The sequence below is a fragment of the Poecilia reticulata genome, chromosome 19 (genome assembly GCF_904066995.2).
Source record: "Poecilia reticulata chromosome 19, P_reticulata-male-v2, whole genome shotgun sequence".
In the NCBI taxonomy this organism is placed as follows: Eukaryota; Metazoa; Chordata; class Actinopteri; order Cyprinodontiformes; family Poeciliidae; genus Poecilia; species Poecilia reticulata.
Window position 1 is genome coordinate 20,212,514 of NC_088848.1, and position 22,415 is coordinate 20,234,928.

Consider the following 22,415-nt stretch of genomic DNA (forward strand, 5'->3'; position numbering starts at 1 on the left):
GACAGTTTTCAGCTATTTGCAGACAGTTGTGGTTCATAACCCCGGGGCATATAACTGTGTAAGCTTTTGATTAAAAGTGCGAATATATGACATCCTCAGGGGTGACATTTGACCTACACCTAGGCAAATAAAAAATATGAAAAAAATAAATGTAAAGCTCAGTCATCTCTGTGTGCATTTGCAATTTAAGCTTCCACAGATAAATCAGTTTTTAATTTAAAGTAAAACTTTATTCCAGACGTTTCTAAACGAAACTACTAAAATAGTTTAAAGCGCATCACAAGACAACATCAGACCCGAGCGAAATCTGGCGTTTGAATTCTGTGACAGAGCAGCAGAATAAAAGGACTCTCATCTTCAACACGCACACAAACCTCACTCGGATGCTTCTGAATATTCCTCCTCTCTCCAAGTCGATGTGCCTCTGTTCTCAGCCCCCTGTGGCCTCATTATCACAGCCTGAGACACAGCAGCCATATCTGACAAAACAGACAACAGCACACGCAACTTAGGTTGGCCTGGTTTTTGTTTTCCTTTTACACAGGCTTGCGTAAATCCGAAAACACAGATTGTAAAACAGACAAATATACACACACACACACACAGAACTGAGTTATGCCCATCCAAAGACCAGAACACATTCCTGATACAAACTAACTGGAGGAATCACACAAATCCACAAACCTGTAAATAGAGAAACTGAAGTTTTCATCTCCCTTTCCAACTCACATCAACACAAGCCCACACAAATATGCGGTCAATTCGTTCCAAACATTCGGGACTTGCAAATTACACAACATTCAGGCGATTCAAAACAGGAAAGGCACGAATTATGTGTGTTACTTGAAATCTTGTTTAGCAATTTCCAGAGTGCAGATCATGAGACAGACAGGTGATTCAACACAACCTGTCAACAATCACTTTTACTTCAGTTTCCACTTTATATGCCCAAGGTAACGTTTAACTGAAGTCCATATGCTGTCCAGGTGGTCAGTATGATGCTAGATTCTTCATTTTAAAACCGGGTAGGGTAACGGATCATTACAAGACGTCTCTTCTGTCTTCAGCTGGATGGAGGATTCCATGAAGCCACTTCCGCTGGCTTCACAGTTTGTGATTTTACAGTTCCTTGCAAAAGTACTTGTATTCCTTGAACCTATTGACACTGACATGCATCAATCATAAGAAGTGCAGCAAAAGGAACCAATCCTCCTGGGGCCAGTGCAGGGGACTACAATCTTCTCAAAAGCATTAACATACTGTAAGCTTCCACCTTAGTCTCCAGGAATAGTGGAACTAAGGAAATATTTTTCCCTATGTCAAAAGTTCTGACATGTATTGGAACAGTGGAAGGTTTATCTAACAGGTTAATGACATTATCTCCACCTTTATCAAAAGGTGGAGAAGGCTCAGTGGTAAGTTTATGAGTTTTTAACACTAGCCGACGCACACTAGTTTCAGCTTCTAGCTGCTCAAACTCAAGCTTGCGCTCTCATTCTTAGGCTTAAACTTCAAGACAAACCAGATGTACCTTTAAGCAAGTAACAACGCCAGGTTTGTTGAACTCAATCGAGGAAGACTTAAACTGTGGAAGAAGAACCAGTGGTTTTCCCCCCATCTGCAGATACCATTGCTCTGTCCTCGACACAAACCTCCAGCTGATCAGTAGGTTCAGAAATTGAACCAGCTTCACCCTTATTCACTTTCAATAAGAATACCTCTTTTTCAACCACGCAACTAAAGACAAGAGATTTTATTTCACTCTTCGCTATAGATTTAGACACAGAGACACCATAAAGGGTAGCAATTGAGCATTAATCATCTTTTCTACAGTCATCAAACTGTTGTAAAGGAGGATTATTTTCAAACTCTACCAGACTAATCTGTGCCATTTTCAAAATAATCCCGGATGAGCCCCCACTTAAGTTACAAACTCCTAAAACAGCCAGGATGTTTTCTGAGTGTTTTTATGACCTCCAGAAGAGTAATCACTGGGCACCACTGTCTGTTTTATAAATTTGTGGGTCAGACCTACCTTTTTTTGCAGCTTACTGGAGTTGCAAAGTCTTAGAAATAGCTTTGTAATCCATTCAATGATATTGTTTCTTGACTTAACTCAGTGTTTCTCAACAAACACCGGTCCTCAGGCCCCCCCCTGCTCTGCATGTTTTAGATGTGCCTCTATTCCAGAACAGCTGATTCAAATGATTGCATGACCATCAAGTACTGCAGAAGCCTGTTAATCACCCAGAGATACAATTCAGGTGTGGCAGAAGGGAAATACCCTCATGCCCCCTGTGCAGGGCAGGGGGGCTTGAGGACCAATGTTGAGAAAACATCGACTTAACTGAACCCTATTTCAATGTCTATGAAGTGCAGTTGGTTATGGAGCATTTATGTCCCTAAACTCATACATAAATACATATGTATTTATTTATTTATTTATGTAAATACATAAATAAATAAATGACAACATTCTAAAACACTAATATCAAACACTCAACCAAATTACCTTCTATGTATTCTTGCGTTAAAAGAACAGATCGCCTTTGGTTCTTTCTTACCCAGCAAGTAAGAAAAAAAACTGGTCATCTGTTTCCCAAGTTATACAGGGACCTACTTCATGCTGTCAGGCAGGTTCAATTTAAATGATTCCTTGTTCATACAAATCTAAAATTGATCAGATTTATGTGCGGCTAAGAAAATTGATTTTGTACTTTCTAAAAGGTGCGCTCAGTTAATTCATGATACAAGAAAGGGGACAGGCGATTAGCATTTCCCCGCATGGTCCGTTTGATTTAGCATCTTGAATTTACTCAGATTCTCTCCACCTCTTATTAAAACTGGAGGATCTGAAAAATTTAAGTGGGACAACAAAGAAAGATATCTTTAAGGAGGGAAAAGCTGTTTTCCACAATGTTGTAACAAGTTCATGAAGCTAAAATCCTTGAAATGGGTTTTTACTACAACAGGGCGGCTCAGCACTTTCAGACGGCAAGAAACAAAGAAATGACAGCTGCCTCAGTGGCTTTTAAGACATCTTTAAAACCAGATGATTCAGCTCACGTATGATTTCACAACCCACGGACAATATGACGTCTTTTTTATTAATTGTGAACTTTTACTATCAGTGTAAAATGTTATCCCCTACTAATGTCGAGCACCGCAGAAGTGGATTCAGCACAAAGAAAACAGAGGGATAAAATCAAGCCTTTACTGCTATCGTTGCATATCTCTGGCATGTAGGTTATGACTTCATTATCAGCGGGGCTAACGGGTTTGCCGAGGCCAACCACTAATCTTGGTGCTAATTAAAATCTAGCTTGTGCAGCTCATCAAAACAATTAGTGGAGAACAATAATGAGGGGACTGATGGAACTCAAGAAGGGAGCGGGATAAGTGATGAGTAGATGTGTGTGAGTGAGGAAAGAAGAAAGGGGCGAACAAAGGAAGACAGTTGAGGAGCTAACGTGCTCGAGGGAGAGAGACGAGCGAGGTCCCAACCTGGTAGAAGATGATAGGTTGAGACACAGAGGGAGGATGAGATAGCAGGAGCAGGAAACCACGAAGTGGCAAAAACCCTGACTGCTCCCAATCTGACACATTCGGGAAAGTGAGAGCGGGACATTCTATAATAGAAAACAATTGCACTCCCGCTTTCTCGAGTCTCTCAGCTGTCTGTCTCTATGTCTAATATTCCTCCTCTTCTTGGCACTTGTTTTTGTTCTGCCCTGCTAAAATGACTCTCTCGCTTCTTGAGGCGACGAGGCCCGTGTGAAGCCAGACCTGGGGAAGGGAAGCCAAAAGGAAACAAGTAACAGATGGTGCAGGTGTCCTCGCAGGGCGATTCCTTTCACCTCACAGGCGACGGACACCTCACTTCTCGTCTCCTGCTTGCACTCTCAGCCTCCAGGGAGACTCTGGGAGGCAACCTGCTCACCATCTTGCTCTTGCTTCTCACATTCTTTCAAGGACAACATCTTTGCAAAGAAACTTCATTACCGAGTGTACATTAATACATCATGAGCATCTGTCAAATTTGGGCTCTCAGATTTATTTAAAGGGGCAGTACTATGTATTTTCTAGGTATACAGAGCCATTTTATAGCATAATCAAGTAACTTAATTTCAGTTGTTATAAAATCGCTATGTATATCAAATATGATGCGAGTAAATTTGACTTCATAATTTAATGCTTTGAAATTGGGCCTCTGCCTCTGTAAAAACTTTTTCTGGAACTCTGCCTTCACACCATGGCTCCTCTATTAATTATTTAGCAATGTTTTTATCAGCATTTCACAGAGAAGCAGCTCCTATAATGACCTCAGCAGACATGCAGTTAAGCTAAGTGTTTGCTAATTGCTGCTGGCTAGTCTGAAGGAGTTGAGTGGGGAAGTCACGGGGGAGGGCTGCTCTGTCAGGTGGAAACTCGGAAACTGCAACTACGTCTTCCTCGAAGGCGGGGCTAGGTCCACCGAGGCGTTTTACACAGGCGAATGGTTGCTAGGGGAGATTAAAGTATTTCATGTATAAAAGAATCAAGGTAACACTACAGGTTTGTTTTTGATGAGTGAACAACATTATAACATGATGTAAAGCTCAAAAAAAGCTGATTAATATCATACTCCCTCTTTAAGCCATTGTTGTTCCGTCATGAAACAACTCATACAGCATACAGACTGGTTCGACTGGGTACAAATTTGGAAGTTTTTGAGATTTTCTCCAATCCTTACATGCTTAAGTATATAAATACATCCCCAAACACCTCTCTGGAATAATCCTGGATTGATAATTCACTACTTTTCCATTTAAATGACAGCAGATGGGTTATTGATTACAGCCGTCTGTGACTAGCTAAACTCCACCAGTGCTTCCAATCCCCTCTAAATATACCCACCACCAAATATACCTAAATATTAATACTGAACTGAAAAGGTCGTCTGTGGTTGGTTTCCTGCTATAAACCAGATTTTTAAGGATTGAATGTAAGAATATTACTAATGCTTATTTTTAGCTTGCTTAATCAATGGTCTATTTGATTTGATTCTTGGTAACACACCTGATGGCATTATAAAACAGTAGCTGGTGTCAAATTTCTAATTGAAATGCATTTGTGGGGCTAAGAAGCAGAGTTGGGACTTCAAGGAAATGTACAAATCTCCAAGATTTTCCCAACGACTGTAAATCTTGAATTCTCCTTTGAGGTCAGTCCAGTAGCTCCTGTCAAACAAATATTTTTTATGTTGCCAAAGAGAAACTTCCAGCTGCCAAAGTGTATAAAGCTTGAGAACTTTTAGAATTGCAAAATAAATAATAAAATAATTAAAACTGAGAAAATGAGCAGCATGTTTCCTACACTGAACAAGAAAACATTTAGCAACAAAAGCCTCACTTTTACTGCTCAGATGCAAGAAAATAATTTTATTAAATAAACAGGAGAAAAAAAAAAGTATGCTTTATATGCATTGTGTTTTTTTCCATGTCATAACCTCAGGATAAAATCCACAACAGTTGCATTAATAAAGTGGCAAAGAGCTGCTTGTTTGCTGCTATTAGTGTACAGAAATTGGTACATGAAGCAATTTTAACATTAAAAAAAAGGCTCGTTTCTACCTTTAGGTTTGGGTAATAGGACGACAGCAGTGCGGCTCAAATTAATTTCCATACCTCTCACATCGGTGGTTTGAAGTTGTTTTCCATTAGCAGTCTGGCATTTACAGTCAAGCCTCAGTATTTTGTACAAGTGTTGCATATTTTTTAATAGGTTGCTGCTGCAGAGGTAACGCTTTACTACTAATAGTAAATATTAGACGGTCGAAGATGATGTTTGCATAATACAGCGACTTGCAAAAGTGTTCACTGAAATGTTCAAGTTAAATGCTTTTTATTGGGATTTTATGTTCCATACTAATATAAGGTAGAGTGGAAGGAAAATAATGGTTCACAAACAGAAAATAAATATATGTGCCTTTTATATTAACCCCCTATTACCCAGATGGCTCTAAATAAATTCCAGTACGACCATTTTCCCTCTTAAAGTAGATAACAGGGTGTCTAAAGTGTGACCCAGGGGCCATTTATGGCTCTTGAAATCATTTTGACTGGCCCCCCTGATCACAATTCAAGAAAGGTAAAAATCTGGCCAACAAATAAAAAAACAACTGACCCCCAAAAGTTTGGAAATAATCTTTTTTTTGTTTTGGATCTTTAAGGACTTACAAATTTCTTAAAAGTTGTGCTTATTATTCGAGCAGGTAAAACAAAACAAAAAAAAAATCCAAATTTTTTTTTTGCATATTTTTAATTTAATAAATTTTGTAGCTGACAGATTAGTTTAAATTTGGAAGTTTTGCCCCCAGAGGGCAAAAACTTCAAGTGTGAAGAGGGTGGGGTTTTGTTTAAAATTGAACTTTTGGACCTACATGTCAAAGTCACCACTGAACTCACTGCACCTCATTGTAAAACCTGGCAATAGCAGCACGATCCTGTGGGGATGCTTTTCTCTCAGCTCAGGGAAGCTGCCCAGGAGTCGATGGCAAGAAGCTGAATTCTGGAAGAAAACCGGGAAGAGGAATTTATTTCGTTACGTCTGCAAGGCACTGCACCAGAACTTTCTAAAGCTTTGGTGTTCACTGAGGGGAAAGTCAGGAAGCAGCAGATTTTGCAGGATGCAGTCTTGGCCTTCCCACATCAGAGGGCCTCCTGCGCCGTGGCCCCGTCCAGGAGCAGCCGCCGCAGTTCCTGGGGCTCGGTGACAGGCAGGGAGCAGGTGAGGTCCTGGCAGACGTAGGCTGTGGCGGCACCGTCCAGCTGGGTCATGGAGGACAGCGCGGGCAGACGTTGGCACAGGAAGCTTTCTGGATTCCCATCGGTGTGCATCACAACCTGTCAGGGGCAACAAAGCAAAAAGCAGGAGGGAGAGAGAAGTCAGTGGCTTGGCTCCAAAACACTGATCCACATATGCTGGGTACTATTTCAATCAAGGGACTTAAAAAAAATAGAAATAAAGAAAGGAGGAAGAATTGTCCTGTTAAGACTGTTTAGTTAAAGAATGCCAGCTCACAATCGGAGCTGGTGTCAGACCTCTGATTTTTGGAGTTTGATGCCTCCACACCCATTAAAGGGATAGTGTCATGTATTTTCCAGGCACATAGGCCGTTTCTCAATATGCGTTCTTGTCTGTACTGTTCTTGCGGGTACGTACTTGCCATGAACTCAAGAACATACTTGCGTTCTTGAGTATTGAGAAACGGCCTTAGTCCCATTTTATAGCACAATAAAGTAAATATCTTACCATCACTCATAAAAATGCTGTATATGTCAAGAGAGTACAGACAGACACCTCAAAGACAATTGACTTCGTTATTTCATGCCTTGAAATTGGGCCTCTGTCTCTTTAAGAAGCTCCTGCTCTTTCTGAAACTCCGCCTTCAGGAAGTCAACATGGTTCCTCTATTAACCCTTTAACAATGTTTTTACCGGTGAACTGAATCTCGTTGACAATGACAATAAAAGGTTTTGGACTTTTTTTTTCTTAACTAAAGTCTGAAGTCCTTCTGAAGCAATTCCAAGAAACGCCTCAAATTCTTGTGGGACGAGTCCTAGTCCAGGCTCAAATGTCTTAGAGGTAAGTCAGTCAGGTCTCAAGCCATTAAAAGGCAAGTTCTGGTCCAATAATTAAAGCCATCAATTCACAGAAGAATTAGCTGTGTGTGGTTTATATACCAGCTACGTTTCCTTGATGTGTGTTTCCTGAGTGTTGTGGAATTTTTCACTGTATTCGCGGCAAGTCTGTCTCAATGAATAGTTATCTTGAAATCCAAAGGGTGTTGGTTCTATTCCACCTTCCTCTTGACACACATCAATGCATTTCTGGGGGAAAAGTCGCCTACAGCTTTGAAAATGTGTGATTGTGAAAACATTTGTGGATGAATGTGCTTTGAGTGTTCAGTATGGCTAGGGAAGTTTAAAAAATAAATTCAATCCAATTATGATTTATTTCTAAGAAGTAACAAAAATGGGGAAAATTCCACGACAATAACAAAGATTGATAAATCAAGACTGTTTTTGTTACTTAGGTGTTTCTTGAGTCCAAGTCTGTAAAAAAAAAAAGAAAAAAAGGAAAAAGTGATGCATTCACTTAAGCCTTACCGCTTCAATCATTTAGTGTCAAGAGAACCCTCCAGGTTGGATCATTATCTAGCATGTCTTTTTCGTGTAGCCATAAAATGCTGCACACACACACACACGTGTCTGCAACCAACCCAAAATAACATTCTCAAACTGCCGCGTTCGGTTGTGGCTGATTGACTGTCATGGTCTTGTGAACACTCACCTGTAAGAAGAGCAGCTTGTGTGAACCAAACCCAACGTTCACCTGTCCACTAACATCTATGCTAGCTTATCAATAAAATGTATTTAAAGATCTAAAACTATTGGTCGTTGATGTATTATGTCTCATGATGACTAAAGAGCGGATGGAAGAGTTGCCTTAACTTTGTTTCTGCTCCTGATGGCATGTTAGTATTTCAGCGTGGTGCTAGACAGGTAGCAGAGTGAAGTTAAAGAGGGCTGCCCTGTCTGTGCCCGAGGCTGCTTCCTGTCAAACATGTGTCATTTCACCAGATTCAGAACCGAGTGAGATGAGCACATAAACAGCAAGCTGAGCCAGAAAGGGTAGAAAGGCGAGGATGGAGTGGAAGACACCATCGTAAAGGTGACTGTCATGTGTGATGGGCAGAACATATTTAACATTGAAATTTACCTCATGAATAAGGAAAAGCAGAAAATTTTGAGTAACAACACAAGGAACAGAACCTGGAGCGCTAAGCACAGTTTGGCTGACCTGCATGATAATGTAGATCTGTTGCTTAAGATCACTTTGAAAAGGTTACGGCGCTATGTGGATGAATTTTATGAGGACGTTTTCCTGCCTCATGATTTATCTGTTAACAGGTCAGCAAATGGCATAAAACAACCTCAACTATACAAAAGAATCTCTATATGAACCTTTACATCTCCTTTGATTGAAATGTTAACAGTTAGATTGGTGCTTCACATTTTAAAATAAAGTCCCATCAATTCAGTACAGGGTGACATCAGGGATCAGTACAGAATGCTCTATAAAATGAAGCTGTAGCACCTTTAAATAAAAACCTTTATTTTATAATGTTCTTTAAAAATGTCCATGTTATGCCTCTACATCACTTCTGGTGTAGGCATTTTATTCCCTTGCTCCGTCTTTTCTGTTTGGAGATGAAGGGGGGGGGATGTACAATATATGTGTTGCTAATGATTTGACTCGCGCTAAATAAACAAATACTTAATTAAACATCGTCTTTCTGCTTTGTGTTCCTTGCAAACATGGACCCCATATAATGAGGAATCTTTCCAGCCACTGTGAAAAATTGTGTTAATGCAAATTTTTCTCATTAAAGTTCTTTTCAGAAAAATGAAATTCATTATTTTCATGCCAACACAAAGGTCTTAATGGAAAAGTTGCTTCTAGCCTACGTCTACTGTTTCTACCACTCTAATTTCTAAAACATTTTGATTTTGCATCAAAAAGTGTCACTAAATATATTAGTGACTAAGAGGCCTCAATTGTATTAGCTAGATAATTAGCCGCAGTCAAACAACATGTTGTGCTGTGTGCAGAGACACTGTGTGCTATGTAGCCCCGTATTCAAGAACAGAAAATATTACTGCTATAACATAGTGATTGACGTACGGAAACAAGACAAGGGAAACACACTTATTATTCCGAGCAAATTTTGCATCAACAATTGTTTTTGCTACAGTGACAAAAAACAACAAAACATTTAAATACTAAGAAAATTATAAAAAGCAAGGAAATGTGTAACATGCAATCAATCATAAGGGCAGTCAAGATTTTCTGCCTGGTCACCTTGTCGTCTTTTCAGGGAACTTCATTTCCGTGGCTCTCAAACAGAGTAAAGGGGAGCTGAATGTAAGCTTAGGTAACACTTTTAGGATTTTTATTTAAAACAGAAAAGAGAAACATTGTGGCTATGGGGTGCTGAACCTTTGAAACACATTCCATGATGCTCTCTGTTCATTGAACTAATTGGAGGGTCACATTAGGCTTAGAGGCCTGTAGCTATTGACTAAGAAGAAAATGGCTGACCTCAGCACGTTATGATGTGCTCTGTCTTCCTTTAAATCTAGGCTAAAGTCCCACCTGATTGGAGCTGCTTTTGAAAAACAATAAATGGAAGATTGACCAACATTTTGATGTGTATTGTTTAGAAATATGTTACTGGTTTCTCAATTGGTGACTGTACGTTGCTTTTATGACTTTTTACGATGTAAAACTACCTTGTTGCTACCTTGTACAAATAAACATTATTGAACTTAATTGATTGATTGATTTATTGATTATGCGTCTCGGTATCGGCTGACCCCGGTTCAGGTCCTGGATGTGGCCTACCACTTTGTGACGGAGTTGATATCATACCCAGTCACTTCCACTTTGTTAACATACCAGAAACAGTTGAGTTATAATTCTGAATGGGGGGCAAATTCAGTTGGCTAAATAGTATCACACCACAATATATTTAAAGAAATTAAAATCTGTGTTGCTCCTTCTAACTGGTTTGAAGCACCCGTAGACAATCGGGCACTGACCAACCAGTTAAGGCTCGGTAACGATTGTGCTGGGATGTGGTCCTAATCGAGTGACCGTTGCTATGGAGACAGGAGAGGATTTCCCCGCCGAGCTGAACCCTTCTCTCCTGTCTCGACGATTTCTCTCTACTGTCGGGTTCGTGCGGACCCAAACGGGGCCCGGTCCGCGTCCCGGCCACGTGCCCCTCGACGTAAAGGTCACGCTGCAGTCTGCGGCGCGGATGTGTGCGTGTGAGTGATGGAGGCCGAGGGCGACGCAGACAGACAGGAAGACATGTAAAGTGCGAATGTGATGAACTGAAAGCAAAGCGTGTTGTCTCTCAGCCCGTGTAGCGCAGGCTGTAGCAGACAGCACAGTTGGCTGCACATGAGAGCACAGTCAAACTCCCACAGGGTTAATCCCCCCATACTGGGCACCCCTCTAAAAAAAAAAAAAACCACACACATTCACACGTCTACACACGCACAAACTCACAACTCCCACCCGTTAGACGTCCCTGCACTGACAGCTCCCTCCTACTCTGTCTCTCTCGCTCATGCCAAAGCCGCTCAGCTTAGAACAGTGTGTACCTGCGCTGACAGTCACTTACAAACACACAACTTTAAGAATCATTTTAAGTTATGACCTCATTTAGCCTGAACGTAACTACAGGGCCAAGCTTAGTCAGGGACGCAGACAAACAGAGTGACACACCGAGTGCACGTTTAGCCGCTGTCATTACCTGAGAAAGAATCATGACGGAGAAGAGAGTGTTAGAAACACGGCGGCAGAGAGAACCTGAGGACATTTACTCCTTCTGATTACACACTCACAAATGAGAAAAAAACAAAACAAAAATAATATTTGTTCGGTGTTCACAGGAAGGCTGATTTGGCAGAGAAGCCCCGAGACAAAACCAGACACATGTAGTTACACCTGGACATGAAATCCAAGGAAAGGGAGGAAAATTTGTGTTAGAAATTGCCCATTGCGTTCATTTCCCCATCTTACGTGATAGGGAAAAAATTTCTCCTGGAAAAAATTATCACTTGGTATTTACTGCAATTTCAGTACTGCCCGAGAGTAAAACTGTGGTTAAGGGGGAGGGGGGAAAGGTGTTTTCTGACATTTATAAAAAATCTTTTCATATACTTTTGTCAGACAGTGCGTCTCATTTTAGGATTGCATATGTTCAACCAACACAAAGTAGTCCAAAACTATAAAGGAAAACGCAGAATATATGGATTTCAACGTTTTTCAAAAATAAAAATCTGAAAGGATTTGAATACAAATCATACATCTGTATTCAACACACTCTAGTACCTGTTGTATTTTGTTTCCTCTGATTTATGTGAATGGAAATTTGCCTTATTCTTCTACACAAAGTAATCAGAAAAAAATATCAAAGTTTTTAGAAGTGTAATCAACCACTTTATTTTTTAAAATAATTTTTGTCTATGACCTTTTTTCCCCCTTTAAATCACTTTTTTTTCTTACAAAGTAAAGTTATATGCAAAACAAACTTATTTGCGCATGTCAGACATTTTTGGTTATGATTTTCAAACTTCTAGTTTTGATGCTTCCTGTTTTTGGCTGAACTGAAAGAGTTTTGAGTGCTGAGTACATGAACATCTAGGGCGGGCCTAAGCAGGAACTATAAAAGTAAGGTTTGGCCGTTTATCGTATCGTGTGTCATTTTGATTTACCGTTAGCACAATAAATTCCAGTTAAAATTTTTTAAAACACCCCAAAACTGTCCGTATTGCTGGGATTGTTATTTTAACTATTTTCTTCCACTGTTTGTTCAGTTTAAGGTGCATCAATAAATATCAGTGGATTTAAAAATTTGATTAACTCCATTTACTGTGTGTATTGTAGTGACGCAAATCACACTTTGTGACTCGTGTCCTAAAGGAGCGTACAACAAATGGGAATGTTTTTCAAGAGCAGTATTTGTGTTTGTGGGACTGTAATTGCTGTGACGCACAATCACAGCCATATGGTGACCAAAAAAAAATGTAATAAATGGTTATAGTCACCTTTATTATCATCACGATACAACCAAAAAATAAAAACACACTGTAATACATAAAAGCATTCTTGTTTACTCGATGCCCAATTCACATATGATGGAGAACTGGAGCTTCCTTTTAACTTGACATCTGTTGTTCTTTCTTACTGGGCGTCACTCTGAGCTGCTGACAGCCTCAACACAACCCTCTTTACTAAATCAGTGCTGCATGGACCAAGGGCTGAAGATGCCTGGGTGTCTGGATAGAATTAATAGCCTCTCTCTTCAGCCAGGCCCCGACACCTACAGCACACTTCATCAGCTCATGCTGAGTTTAAGATGAAAGGGACCTCTCATTTGTTGATGTCAAACAGATCATGTCAACGTACAACGCTTTGGCAATCAAGTCTGACAGACGAGGTCGCACAGACAAGAAACACACAGGTAATGGTACCATTTTTATCTCAGCGGGGCCACGTTGTTCCACTCAAATATACCGTTTTCACCACTGCCCTACAGGGGGCGATAAGGTCGATGTCATGTATACACACAGGAGAAGAAGAAAGGAGGGGCGATTCAACTAAAACTCATTTGATTTTTCAGGTTATTTGCGTCATATTGCCGTAAAAAGTTAGATTTTTTGTCGTGGATAAACCTCCAAATTCACCAATGTGTTTCTTTTTAATACTTGAACGGACGTGTTCATCCTTTTGAGATCCACAGTAGAGACCGATAAATTGGTCTGTAACAACACAGGCTGCATGCAACCTGCGTTACTAAACACAATTAGTCCACTAAACCACTAAAAAGTAAGACAACTACCTCTGTTTTTATTTTTAAAGTAATAAGCATATCAAACTGGGGAATACACATTCTTGTTAGGGTCATTAAAACTTTCCACGGCACTTTACCAAAGTGCACAAGCCATTTTCCACTTTGACATTACATTGATATAATGGGTTTTCTTTTTCCAACTGTTCATAAGCAGAAAAAGCAACATCTGGGCTCCATCTGACGTGTTTCATTAGACCTCATGTCACACAGTGAGCCAGAATCAGGATCAACAAAAATGTAGTTTTCTTCCATCTTGTCACTAACCCCAGTCATGTTTCCTACCATGTGTTCATGTTGCACTACATCGATGTATGATGTTTTTTATGAAACAAAAACTGGTCGAGGTTTATAATAGTGAATAAATATATTCCATAAGTGTTATAAATAAGGCAAATAATGAAGTTTATTAGTCAAACTTTTTCTAGGAGCGAGTATTTTTGGTCCAGAATCCCAGATCTTTTGTTTTTTTGCTAAGTCTTTATTAGCACTTTTCTACATTATGCTAGCTAAAACAGACCGTCACCAAATTGTTGCACGAAGCTGTCCCGTTGGAGCCTTATTCATAGTGGCGATATTGTGCAGAATCATGGTAAAGTCTGATTCCTTTCTGATTTAACCTCAGACAAAGACTCGAGCTTCATCGAGGTGCTGGTCTCATCTTCTACATGGAACGAATTAAACTCCCCCCCAAAAAAACAAAAAACTCCATCTTCTGATGACCAGCGGTGTAATTCGTTCTTTGGACAGACGTGACTTCTTTCCTGCTTTTCCTGTCAGAGATCTGTCCCAAAACAGACCTACGCTCACCTGCTACCAAGTAATCAAGCACTTCACTGGCGGCAACAGACGATCTGGGCGGTTGGTGGACACTTTGAGTACATGAAGTTCGTAAAGGTCAATAAAATTGTTCTCTTGGCTATAAAGCCATTTCTTTGATGCACTTTTAAGCCAATAACTCGCTCTGGCAAATTAATGTGCACCTGATCACTTTGCACAACAATCCAGCAACACTAATGTATGTTGCAACCGGAGACACCAAAGTTTCCAAAGTTTGTAGAACCCAACACTCGTGTCACTTCCTTGATTAATGAAGTTTCAAAAACATCAAATCTGTATGACATTAAAATCTGGATTTCTACTCCTAATTTTTGAGGTGCTTTAAGTAAAGTTGGGCTTTATTCATACAATTTTTAAGAAATAATAGAAGGAAATAACAGTAAACACACTGGAAGCGTTAGATTGGCCAAAGTGGATGGTACAATCCACTCTTTTTTTGTTTTTCTGATAGTTGAACTGTGACTGACCGAGCGGCTTGGGTCGTATCAGTTCATCAGAGAAATGTTGAAGCCGAGTGTTCTGGCGCCGTTAATGAACGAAATACTTTGAACGGCTTTCCTTCCTCCGACTGCCAACGCGATCCTGGTTGAGCTTTGAGTGCTTCCAAATATGTGCGGTCCAAACAAACAGTTTAGCTGTAGTAGTTTTCCACTGTTCCTTTTTTAAGTTTATGTGATAGATTTTACAGGCTTTTATGAGCAAAGCAATGTTTTTCAGTATTTAAACAGTGCTGTAAACTGTGGGAAAGCACTTGCAAACTTTGAACCTTCCCCCGTTTTCTCACGTTACAGAAACAAACATTGATCTATTTTATGTAATAGATCATCACAAACTAGCACAACAGTTTGGGGGAAAATTCTCACCATTTTTGCCAAATAAAGACCTGAAAAATGAGGTGTGCGTTTATATTCCTTGCTGCTGAGTTGCTGCAGGTCTTTTGGGGGTATGCTCTTCCAGCTTTGCACATCTAGAGGCTGATAGTTGTGAACATCCTTCTTTACAAAATAACTAACTTGGTAAGATTGGATGGAGTCCTTGAACAGCGTTTTTCAAATCCTGCCATTGATTCTCTGTTAGATGTTGGTCTGGACTTTGAGGCATTCTAACACATGAATAATGCTTTAATGTAAAACCTTCTGTTGTACATATATATATCTTCAGCGCTGTTGACCTGCAAGGAGGTAAAGCTCACACAGTTTTCGAGCCTCTAACAGATTTTCTTTTAGTAATGTCCAACATTTAGCATATTTAATTTCCCATCACCTCTGACAATCTTCCAGTGTGTACTATGTCTTCTGTGGCAAACCGCATTAGGTACTTTTTATCAGTTTCTTCCAAAGTTAAATTTTGAACTGATTTGATCAGATCAGAGAACCTTTTCTGTCTCCTAAATGACTAGTGGCAAACTGCAAAAGATTTATGTAATTTATGTAACTAATATATACCCAATAAACAGATTATCTCCCCTGGGCTGTTGACCTCTGGAGCTCCTCCAAAGTTAACATTTGACTATTGGCATTCTCTGAGGTCTTTAAAGAACAATTGGGATTAAGTTACCCACAGATGGACTCCTTATGAAATTGACTGTAATAGTGAAATATTTAGCACTTTATGTTGGTCTAACACTTAAAATTGAATGTGGAAAAAATGCTCAAGGATTAGAAATACCCAGTCAAAGCACTTTAGAAGAAAATTAAACTCCATTAAAAGTATTGAAAAGGGGAACTGAATTATGCATTTACAGTACACATTTAATATGTCAAGGAGACATGTATTATCCCACTTCCCCACCCTATAGCCCAAGAGGATCCTGCAACAACTGAATACAATTTGTGCAAATTGGTTAACCCACATTAGATCACTGATTACATGAGAAAACATTCATATTATTACACTGGCATATAATATTAACAGAAAGGGGCAAACGTAGGCAGGCTGTTGTGCATGATGTATTCTCAAACTGGCTTCTTCTGTGTTCTGCGAGGGTGTTTTTTAGTGAACTGACACATGGGATAAGCAAAGAGCTCAACTGATTATACAACATCTCAAACAACAGCAGGAAAGCTGCTAGAATTGTGAAGGTGCAAGCTCCTCCTCCCCCCACAAAAGCTTTTGTGGACGCATTTGCAAATGGTGGAAATGACTCGCTAAGAAGTTATGTACAACCTCTGAGATTAAAACAACTGGATTAACATAAAATACATACGTGACAGTGTAGTGTATAGACTGAGATTATCTGTGAGCAGCAGGGGAAAGGGAAGAGGATGCGTGACTAGCGTGTGGTCAGAACTTTCCCACAGCTGCCAGTCAACCTGTGCTTTGCTCTCCAGCTGGTTATCGAGCGCAGCGGGTCATTACGAGACCACAGACGGATCGATTGTGCAACAAAAATCAAGAGACAAACACGTGCATGCTTTTTTTTTACTTGGATCTTTAAAGAGTGGGAAGGCCAGCAAAGGCAGAAGATTGGGCGAGGAAGCTCAGAGATCACCACGGATGCCCGTGAGAGCGCCTGGCTCTAATCCTCCTCTCCACTGTGGTTGACTGGGCTCTCTATCTCCACCCAGCTCATTCATCCCTGCCCTCCATGTCGCCCCGCCAACTCTTCCACAAGTCTCTGAGGTCTTGTTATGTATTCCGCGATGTTTCCCCCCTTCACAGATGGTTTCAAAAAGGAGTCTCTCAGCGCTTAAAAAGGCCATGTTCCTAAATTCCCCTGTCATATTTAGCTACCATTCCACCCTCTAAAGTGCTTCTTCCTGAAGGACAAGGGAGACAGGAAACATGTCCGCACATAATTATTTCCCCACAAGAAATTCTCACTCCTCGTCTTTTAAATCCTTTAAAATCCCTGGAATACTTTTTGCACTTTCACTCAGTTTACTGGTGATTTCTTAACATTGCCGGGATCACACGTATGTCACTTAGTTTCCCTCTCTAAGTAACATCCAGAGGGGGCCGCCTAACCACCTGACCGCACCGTAGAAGCGTAGAAGTGCAACACCGACTCGGCGTTGTATGGCAGGCGTTAAGGGAGTATGAGCGAAGGATGATTAATAAACAGTTCCAACAGTGGCATTCAGCCATCGGGATTGTTGTTCTTGTTAAACAATATCCAACACACAAGGGAGGGCACCGGAAAATCCAAAACTGATTCATTTAAACCAGTGTCACCAGTCGCAGCTAAGCAATCCATCCCAGCCTCATCATCAGAAGACAGTGTACACACCCCTGTCGAAAAATCAGGTTTTTGCAATAAAATTAGACCACGATGAATCACTTCGGTAGTATTTCTACCAGTACAGTGATGTGTCCTGTACTGGTAGAGGACACATCACTGTCCTCTACCAGGACAGTGATGTGTCCTCTACTTTTTGTTTTTCAGCATTTAACTGAAAAACAAAAAGCTATAAACTTTCCTGCATAAGAATGAATACTCTTTAATTAATGCTTTAAAAATGGAGACTGCCTGGTACGACTTTTTTTTTAATTTTCATCCTGTAGCTCAGGCTATTGTTTGCAGAGAGGTGCATTATGTAACTTTTATAGAATTTTATTTTATTTTTTTACATATTTGCTAAAACTGTCACCATGTCGTGACAGTATGTTACGAGACAGACAATCTGCGAAAGTATTGATCTCCTCCAACTCCTCTCTAAGCTACTATTGCAGTATTTTGCAAAGTAAGGGCATTTAGTAGTGTTTACATGTGCGCCGCTGGTACAGTCATACCCCGAAAAGACAAGCAGCTGGGATTGTTCTTTCTACAAAGCATTAACTCAGAGCTGAACACAAAACATGTCACCATGGTGACTTTTGTTTTTAAAAACATTTTGGAAAAATGTATAATTTTCCTTCCACTTCACTATTACACACTGTTTTTTGCTGGTCTGTCACATTAAAATAGCACAAATCTGACAGCAGTTGTTGCTTATAATGTGACAAAACGTGTAAAGGGTCAAAAGACATTGATATTTTTGCAATTTGTTAAATGTTATGTATTACCTTGCAGAATAGATAGGGGAAGAGCACACACACACACACACACCAAAATGGCAGAAATTGGTAAGTGCTCGGATCTGGCTAATTGCTGGAAAGAAAGCATCTCTGTTTTCCAACTCTCACCCTCGTGTAATTTCGCCACCAGCACATTCAACAAACCTTGCCCCGTCTCTAATCAAGATATATTTCTGCTCGATAGAAAAATTAACCACAATTTAATGCAGCAATTACAATCAGGCTCAATGTTTCAGCATGGCTGAGTGCTGTAATTGATTCAAACAAGCAAAAAAGTGCAGTAGATACTCGGAGTGCTTGTGAAATTAAATAGTAGATTAATCAAATAAAGTAAAGATTGCAGTGTGTGTGCCTAGACCAGCATGAGCTCATTTCTTAGCTCCCTATTCACCACAATTAGTTTGTGCCTGCTTCAAATAAAGGGAAACAGACGAGGGGTAATTACAGATAAACTAGACATGTTCTCTGTTCATAACTACCTAATGTTACGTGGAGCACAATCCCCTTACGCCTTCTTTCTTCTGCAACTTCCATTTATCTCATTTAAACATCCCTAAATCTCTCATCCCATTCTTTGGCGCTTTAGCAATTCCCTCCCAAGACCCCAGCATACACTTCGTTTTATCCGCCTCCCATTCATCCCCCTATTACAGCATTTGATTTTATGAATTACATAACAGGATACACATTTTGTTCTCCTGGTCTTAGTGTATGTGCTCACATTGTTGTTGTTTTTTTTCCCAGACAAAGGAATTAATCACAATATGTATTTAATAAGTTTGCATACCAAAAGTAAAAGGAGTGTATTAAAGAAAACATTTACCAGCATGTGTGTTTGCTTAAGTATAAACTGCAATTGCTAACATGTCCCGTTGTCATCTTCTATAAAAATCGTTTACAAGCAACTTAAGTGGAAAAAACAATACATCCATTGTCTTGCAATGCCCACTAACAGAGAAAGGCATAATGTTAGTTAACTATAAAAGTTACAAAGGATAACATAAGAACTTCAAATGAATAAACTACATTGACCGATAGCTTGTTGACATGCAACTTCAGCCCAGGGTTTCCTCCAGAGTAATATTGTCTAAGCCTGGCGGGCCACCAGCCTTTACTCCCCCCAGACTTTAATTTCCCCCTACCAGGCTAAGCATAGTTTGTTTATTTTAAATAAGCTAGGTTGATAGTTGACGCATTGAACTGGGTATTAGTTTCTAAACTCTGATGCCTGCTAGTGCATGTCAGAATTGTAACCTTTAACACAAAAACACGGTGGGCCGCTAATGGACGGCCCTAACTCCCCCTACCAGTTTATGCTTAGTTTATATTATTTTTAACCCAGAAAAGGATTTAGAACAAACTAACTTATTTTATCAGAAACTGTAGAGTACTCACTATTTAGAAATGGTATTAGATACTTAGCAACCCTGAAGAGGAACACTTAGTTTACATAATTTAGAACATTAGATTAGTTTTCTTTCCTTTTGTTTGTTATTTTGCTTGTATTTCCTTTTAACTCATGTAAAGCACTTTGAATTGCCTTGTTGCTGAAAATGTGCTATATAAATAAAATTACCTTACCACTGGGCTTAGCAGGTTTTTTGGGGAAATCCCTGCTATGCATTTTTGAACATTTGGTTTTGTTTCATAAATGGTCGTCTTGAAGATTAAAGCACCATTAGGTATGCTCTCAATCTCAAATCCTTAATTGGTCATCATTGGCAACCTGCCTAAATTAAATAGCTGGACAAGGAGAGCATTAATCAGACAAACTACAAAAAGGCCTATCAACAGCTTGGGTGGAAAAATCTGTTGACAGGATAACTATTATGTCGTTTTTCCATTAGAACCTAGTAGCATTGCTCGACTGGACTCAACTCTACTCCAGACAGTTTGGTTGGTTTTCCATTGCAATTGATTAACAGCTGTAGTGGGAGGAGTCTTCATATAGTTGGGCCCTTCCGAAAGTCAGAAAAGTAGTGCAACGTGATCTGTATGTGACACAAACACAATGGAACAATGGAAGCTATGTTGAACATTTTGATCAGTCTTCTATTGCCCTTAAATACTTTTTAGGTTGGTAGGTTGGCATTATTGTAAGGCATTTTCTCTCGTGATGAAACCAGAGACTCCACTGCCTAGCAAATCACTGATCGACAGTCCACTGACATTGCATTTCAGGCCTCACTGCACACTTGAAAACCCTAGTGAAGTAGGCTCTGAAAAAATGTTTTCGTACCATGTGACTGTTACCAGTGCATAACCCTTGTACACATGGTAGTGGTGACATGTTGTGGGAATGTGTTTCTTCAGCAAAGAAAAGAAATGCGAGTCAGAGTTAATGGGTAGATCGATGAGGGTAAAAGCAGAACGATCCAGTAAGACAACCTGCCAGAAGAGTTGAGACTGGGGTGGACAGATTTGAGTATCTTGCAGTGAAAGGCATTTCTAAAAAACAAATTGACTCATGAGGGATGATAACACATCCCCCTCACAATCACTACTTTGTGTTTTCTTAACACAAATTTTAAATCCCAACACAATAAAGCTGAGCTATTGTCTTTACTCAGCATTGTCAGTGAAGTGTGTGAATAAATGTCATTCCGCTTATTTTTAATATGTATGCAGTAGTGTGTTTTTGATAATTCAATAATTACCAATTATGTAAAGAGTGTTCTTGTTAAAAATGGCAAACTCTACTTCTAAAGCAAATGAGCCGCAGGCAACATCTTCCCCATGTTGCCAAGGGTTTCATGGGTAAATTGGCTACAGGTAATTTAATCTGATGATGGGATCCATCTTGTCAGCAGATGAGAATATGAGGTGGCTTGCCCCTATTTTCCCCTTAAGATAATCTTAGATCGTTGGCCGATCTAAGATTCTTGCTGTTGGTTTCGTAACCGATCATCCTGTAGTGTGTGGTGTGTTACGGTAGATCGTCGTGGCCGCTCTAAATCAGGGGTTTTCCCCGTCTGGGAGCTTAACGCTGAATGTGACAGGTAGCCAATCAGAAAGCACGGATTCTCCTCCGTGCTGAGGGGAAATTGTGAGGGGAATCCCAAACAGCTGACACGGCGCAACACAAAGTCCAGCGGACATTGGAGATCATGTGGAAACAACATTAATGTTTATTCAACATTTCGTGCAAAGAATATAGAAATGACAAGGAGAGGAGTTTTAGCCAAATTGCTACCACAGTTGATAAACCCGGTAAGTTTTCAGCTGTTCTTTGTTAACGTGACATAAATAGGTTATAATGATTTTCATTCAGTCAGGACTTTACGCTGAGTAGCCACATGCATCACAGGTAGATTCTAGTAAAGCATTGATTAATGCCTGATTTTAAAATTAGTTAACTGGACTTGCAGCCATTATTTTGTGCCCATGTGGCTGGACACCACACTGCACGACGAACCCGATCGAACCGTTATACCTAGGATGTCTGTCGGCTAATGTGTCTCTCAGGTTTTGAAAATGGGTCGACAATCGGCCGACAACTCATGTAGTGTGAGCTGGACATTACACTAAGAAAATGAGGTAGGGAGGGTCAGTGGAGAGCACCGGAGGTGAGCCTTTTTTCATTCAGTGTCATCAATAGAAAGAAAAAAAGGCAGGAGGAGACGATAAAGCCGATAATTAAAATGAGGTCGATGGGTTTAATTTATCGTGCGATTAATTGATTTATCGTTTATCGCAACAGGCCTAGCTGAGATTTCATATAATTTTATTGTATTATTTCAAAGGATTTAATATGAACCTGTTTGCATCCAATGAGCCAAGGTACACCACACCCTGTAGAGTTCTGTGCAGAATGTTTGTGACGACATGAATATGTAATGTTTATCCAATGTTAACTTATTTATGTTTAAACGACCTGGTGAGGAATTAAGTAAAACTTTTGTGGTTATTTAGTGAAGAATCATAAAAACATTTAAAAGTCTAAAAAACTTGGATGAAAGACGTGACCACTTCGTAAAAACAAAACGGAAGATGCAGGGAGTAGGGCTGTGTAATTATATAGATTCTATGATATTCGATTCTACGATATTCTAAGAAATCAAACTAGAGTTTGATTAAAGCAGACTGAACA

The 22,415-nt window shown here is 39.9% G+C and overlaps 1 protein-coding gene across 2 annotated transcripts in view; it reads right to left on the reverse strand.

Annotated features, from left to right (window-relative positions):
- Positions 1 to 6,555: 6,555 nt before the first annotated feature.
- Positions 6,556 to 22,415, reverse strand: part of spata20 (spermatogenesis associated 20) — a 39,989-nt gene continuing 24,129 nt past the window's right edge. For both annotated transcript variants that reach the window (XM_008437985.3, XM_081601062.1), the window contains exon 16: positions 6,556 to 6,884. In XM_008437985.3, coding sequence (XP_008436207.1) covers positions 6,690 to 6,884 — 195 coding nt within the window. In that variant the 3' untranslated portion in view covers positions 6,556 to 6,689. The remainder of the gene's footprint in view (positions 6,885 to 22,415) is intronic.